This window comes from Gymnoscopelus braueri (genome assembly GCF_963280865.1).
Source record: "Gymnoscopelus braueri genome assembly, contig: SCAFFOLD_107, whole genome shotgun sequence".
Lineage (NCBI taxonomy): Eukaryota > Metazoa > Chordata > Actinopteri > Myctophiformes > Myctophidae > Gymnoscopelus > Gymnoscopelus braueri.
The window spans coordinates 110,001-115,772 of NW_027660883.1; the positions used below are offsets into that span (position 1 = coordinate 110,001).

General features: G+C 38.6%; 1 protein-coding gene across 1 annotated transcript; it reads left to right on the forward strand.

Moving 5' to 3' along the window:
• The first annotated feature begins 964 nt into the window (after positions 1–964).
• LOC308081108 (uncharacterized protein) lies at positions 965–5,565 on the forward strand. The gene is made up of 7 exons (XM_080457505.1): positions 965–1,079; positions 2,403–2,759; positions 3,290–3,415; positions 4,180–4,278; positions 4,381–4,427; positions 4,878–4,988; positions 5,078–5,565. Exons 1-7 carry the CDS (start codon positions 1,040–1,042, stop codon positions 5,270–5,272), a joined length of 975 nt encoding a protein of 324 aa, XP_080313631.1. The 5' UTR covers positions 965–1,039; the 3' UTR covers positions 5,273–5,565.
• The last annotated feature ends 207 nt before the right edge of the window (positions 5,566–5,772 follow it).

The window sequence follows — 5,772 nt, forward strand, 5'->3', positions numbered from 1 at the left end:
GGCTTATTCCTATGTTATTTCGCTAGGTGTGAGTCGGGAGCCTTTGAAAACTTTGTTGAGGTGCGAATTTAAAGTAGTTTTAAATCTATGCGTGTGCTTCTGGTCAAATAGGTTCCGGCACGGCGTGCAAGGCCGTCCAGTGAGCATTGCACCCCTGGTAACACCACAGACTGTGGTTAGCACAACTAAGACAGCAAGTGGAGCAAACAGGATGAGAGAGAGGAGAGATGAGTGCAGTGTGAGTGAGACTTTCTTGACTTTTCCACTAGGCAGAGGCAAGAACAGTCATACAGAAGGCACAGCTGGTATGGATAGTGTGCTAAAAGAATATTGAAACAGTTTCATATATCATAATCAGGCATGCAATGCTCATTTGGTATGTTCTTGCACTCTATTTCAATGACGTGACGCGCACGTCGCTTAACACCTACACTGCAAGTCACACAATGGACAATTGATATGCATCTAGGCTTATTCCTATGTTAATTCGCTAGGTGTGAGTCGGGAACCTTTGAAAACTTTGTTGAGGTGCGAATTTAAAGTAGTTTTAAATCTATGCGTGTGCCTGCGTGTGCTCCTGGTCAAATAAGTTCCGGCACGGCGTGCAAGGCCGTCCAGTGAGCATTGCACCCCTGATCATAATCAATGTGTCCTGAAAGGGGTGTGACAATACTAGAAGTGAGTATATGCAGTGCTCACTGGAGAACAAGAGGGCAAACAGCATAATATGCTTTTGAGAGAGAGAGAGAGAGAGAGAGAGAGAGAGAGAGAGAGTGTGTGAGTGAGTGAGTGAGTGAGTGAGTGAGTGAGTGAGTGAGTGAGTGAGTGAGTGAGTGAGTGAGTGAGTGAGTGAGTGAGTGAGAGAGAGAGAGAGAGAGAGAGAGAGAGAGAGAGAGAGAGAGAGAGAGAGAGAGAGAGAGAGAGAGAGAGAGAATTTGCATTAAGTGTGGCTTTCAAAGGAAGTGAAACACTGCTCATTTTCTTTTACAACAGGAACTTCAGAAAGAGTGAGACTTGAGAGTATCTGTACACAAACAATATGAATAGCCACTATGCTGTGTTTCTTGGCCTTATTTCTGGTGAGTAATGTCTGCCTGTCTGTCTATCTCTAAATGCATCTGTCTATGTCTGTCTATCCCCTGTCTGTCTGTCTCTCTTTTTTTTTTTATATATTTTTGTTAGGCTTTTTCTGCCTTTACTGATAGGAACAGTAGACTGACAGGAAATGGGGAGAGACTAGAGATGGGGGCCACGCAGCAAAGGAGTCGATCCCACGACACACTGTCGGGCTGAATGACCAGCCTAGGTGCCCAGACGGTTACGCCAACCGTCCGGGCCTCTGACTGTCTCTCTGACTATCTCATTTTGTATTCTATTCATCTCTCGGTGTGTCTGTCTATCTCTCCAACCATCATTCTATTTATCTGCCTGTTTGTCCATCTCTCCATGTGCATATGTCTATATTTCTGTCTGTCAGACCATCTACTACTGTACGTTCATGTCTTTCTCTTTGTCTGTGAAAAATTATCCACCATTGCTTTAGTGTTGCTGTGGTGTTTTTTGTCTTTCTCTATAGATCAAATTGTTTGAATGTTTGTAAACAAACAGGTATTTCCAGGTAGAATGTCTATGGCTATTACACAGTATAAAAGTGTCTAGAACATTAGCTATGTCTAGTTTGTCAACCTGTGGATATTTAGAACAAAATAATATATTTCTAATAGTCAATAACAATATCAGAAGTGTCCTGTTCTTCCAGAAGTATGAAAAATACTGGTTCAATCCACCAATCCACCACCTGTCTAGACAGGTGAAAAAACAAAAATGTGGTCCAAAACTCACACAAAATGTGTACACATCTCTGGAGTCATGTGATCAACATGCAGTATATATATACCGTTCAGATTTTTCCAGTGGTTACATGTACAGTGTATCATTCTGATGAACATTGAAATTATTAACTTCTGTGGTATTTTGCAGTGCAGTAAACAAAGTATTTATCTACTAATTAATAACTACTAATTATAGGCCAACTCCAGGCCAACATGCTGCTTCGAAGGTTCAGTATGTGTTGTGATCCTGTTAAGTGTGCGCTTTTTAAAGCATTTTGCACTCCTATGTATACAGCCTTCTTGTGGTGAACATACAAGAAGGGTAGTATGCGGAGGCTTAAGGTGGCATACAATGATGCCCTGAGGATTTTACTCAAGGTCCCAGATGGCATAGTGCCAGTCACTTATTTGTGACATGTGGTATCCACACTTGCGTTGTTTTTATTTTTTTATTTTTGTCTATTGTATTTGTATGCTGTTCTTTTATACATGCTCTATGGACCCCCTGAGTGTCTGAAATAAAGTTTGAATTGAATTGAATATAGATCGTTCATCTTTGCTTTCCAACAGCACTGTGTGATGGTGTCTCTGGGATTGTTAGTTTCTGGGATGAAGATACCAAGACCCACGAAGGAGTGGTGGGAGGAGACATCAGGGTTAAATGCTCATTTACCTTAGCCAGAAACAACAAGAAGTTCTTCTGTAAGGGAAAAGAAAAAGGAGAGTGCACAGTTCTCATTGAAACAACCAATAACAATGAAGTAAAAGGTAGATACACAATTGAATATGGTATGTCGACAGAGTTCTATGTGGCCATTACTGGACTGGAGGAGTCTGACACAGGGACGTATTGGTGTGGTGTGGAAAGATCCTTATCTGCTGTGAACGTTTTAGAAACACATCAGAAGGTCATCATCGTTGTTGAAGGTAGGGAGTCTTCAATGTCCTAAATATCTGCTGATGCAAGATAGAGCTAAAACCTTTTTTTTTATTTTTTTTTATTATAAATTGATAAGTAAGAATACATTGGGTGGTGTCTGATGCTAGTTAGTGCACTGACCACATGCTCCTGGTGTGTCAAGGGGATACGTCACACACACACACACATACAAAAAAATCTATCAATTACACAAATGAATTCAATGCTTCATGGGGTGTGTAATTGATAGAAAATAAGTGTTGTTTTGGGTGAACCATTCCTTTAAATAATACATTCCGAAAATGTGTGAATATTTATGAAACCTGTAGTGCACAGTGTGAATGTGTACGTACAATCAGAACACAAGCTGATGGCTCCATACCATATAGTATTTAGGGAAATCAGTGATTCAACAAATTAACTGATAAATGCTATTAAAAAAAAGATAAAATATAAATTGATGGAAGACAGTGCGATAAAGAGAGATGATCGTAATAAACAGAAATACTGATATGATTGCAACTCTTGGAACTTACAGTGCAAACGACGAATGTATCTTCTGTGGAAGTGACCTCTTCTGGACAAGTAATGACTGACGGCTGGTCAACAGAACCAGTTTCTGGAACATTCTTTCCCATCTCCACATCCTACCCACCGTACTCAGGTATGAGTTACACGTCTTCCTATATTGGCATAACCAAATACAGTATATTGTAATCAAAATGTGTTATGCTCAAAATACATTTTAATTAACGAAATCTATATTTCATGATCAATATATATACATATATATACATATGTATTTATTATCTGTTTGTCTTTCTTAAATCTTGATCTTATGTATTAAATCAGTAAGATGATGAAACTCAGGACCGTTTTTATTTCAAAATCCTATTAATGAAGTTTCATCATACAAAAACTGCTCTAATGTTTAGATATTATGCCCCAATTTAGATTAGAAGTAGTTTTGTAGATTTTAAATTAAGGGTAACTTGCTTGTGTAAAAAGCAACACAGTATAGGCGTTGTTTGCTCTACTGACACGGTTTACTGTTTGTGAATATGACTTAATATAGAACCTTTATGCATTCACATGGATGGGGTGGGAGGTTTTATTCCTTTAGTCCTTATCCATATGAAGACCAGATTCATCAGCAAGTGTCATGTATAGGATTAAAAACGTAGAAATCAAAACAGACCCCCACGAGTAGGAAATATGTGACTTAAGACATGTTAAATGTAAACATGTCAACAGTGTGTTTGTGTCTGTGTGTGTGTGTGCGCATGTCTGCCATCCAACCTGCTTCCATTTAACCTCACAGTAGTATAGTTCTAAAACTGTTGTTGCATGTGCTGATTACATATCAGTCTTATTATAGTTATTCACTTCCTTAAAACCTAACTTTTAATCATTTGTTTCTCAACCTAGGTACCATAGTGTTTGTGGGTGCCGGGTTGGTTGTCATGGTCATCTTATTAGGAATAGCAACATTGATCTTCTGCAGGAAAAGGATTTGCACCCCACGAGGTACACTTGATACACACGCACATACCTGCACACACACAAAGCACAAAGACACACATGCATGCACACATGTGCATAGAGTCATAAACACTGTTTGTTTTCCAGAACATTCCAACGTTCCTGTGGATACACACTGTGCTGTTGTGAATGAGGTGAGTTTAAGTAAATTTGTGGAGGTCTCAAGAACCCTTTATGTGTGTAGCAAAGTGATATTCTTTTAAACTAAGCTAATGTACAGTATGTAAAGCTAACCTGGACTATCACTATATTAGTTAAACTATAGGGGGAAAAGGAAAGCCATAACAAATACGTTTTTCTCAATAGCTTTGACATAATTACTCCAGTCCAAACTAAGGTGCATGCTCTCAAAACAACTAAGAACAGAGCCTTTGAAACACAATAATGTTGCGAGCAGTTTTGTGCATGTGTGAAGGTGAAGCCAATGAAAATGTACATTGAGTTCTGCTAAATATCAAAGTTCAGATGGCTGTGTTAATTGGTTTGAGAGCATGGACCGTCGTTCAGAGAAATGTATATTAATTGAGGAAAAATGCTATGATCAAGTCAAATGAATGTAAAGTCATTATTTCCTCTTCTCCAAGGCTGTGTATGAGGAGATCAGAGAAGATAATAGACAGTCAAACTTAACTCCTGTGAATGTCTGTACCGTCTACTCCTGCGTCTCATCCACCAGTCCAACCACCAACATTCATGTAAGCAACTTTAAACCAGTTAATCTGTTGAGAAACATTTGTACTTTGTTTGTTATTCATTGAACCTTCTTTTTTACCCCCACTCAAAGCCGGTAAATGAATCACGCAACATCAACTCTGAAGTGTTTTCTTTGGGGGAGACAAATGCCCTCATAGACCCTACTACTGCAGAGTCCTTCAACACAGCTGCAGTCGGTTATGCTGATGAAGATTTCTACTCTTTGGCACAGCTTCCCGGTACAGGAGGTGGAAACCAGTCCAAAGACACTTCAGTGCCTCTGTAACCAGAGATATCCCCTTCATTCACAGACACTTGTCATGGTTTTACTACAGAGGGCACCATACTTGGAGATTGCCCTAGTTACATCTCATACTTTTTGGAATGGGCCTCTGTACCCTATCACACCCGATATGCCTTTTATTTTCCCAATTCCTGAATTGTAATTTATTTTCAACAGTGACAACACTGCAAATGAGTTTAACTACTCAGTATAATTTCGAGAATCAATCTTGAATGAACGAATGAATGAATGAATACTGCAATTACTAATTGAGATTTTACAATACACCACAGACCAATGGGATGCTACTACTATGAATTTATGTTATATTATTACTGATGCTATTGTTATTTAATTGTATTTGAGCTATTATACTAATACATACATTCTTTTCATTGAATAAAATAAAATGAAAATAATTCCATAAATAAATAACATTTTAGTAGTGAAATTGTAGATTATTTTCACTAGTTTGGGTCTCGAGCTAAAAAGTTTAAAGTTTG

Bases quoted from the DNA above. Each gene is read 5' to 3' on its own strand.
- LOC308081108 (XM_080457505.1), top strand. From the start codon at position 1,040: ATGAATAGCCACTATGCTGTGTTTCTTGGCCTTATTTCTG. The intron at 1,080-2,402 runs GTGAGTAATGTC...GCTTTCCAACAG, and splicing joins GTTTCTTGGCCTTATTTCTG to CACTGTGTGATGGTGTCTCT. The intron at 3,416-4,179 runs GTATGAGTTACA...TTCTCAACCTAG, and splicing joins ATCCTACCCACCGTACTCAG to GTACCATAGTGTTTGTGGGT.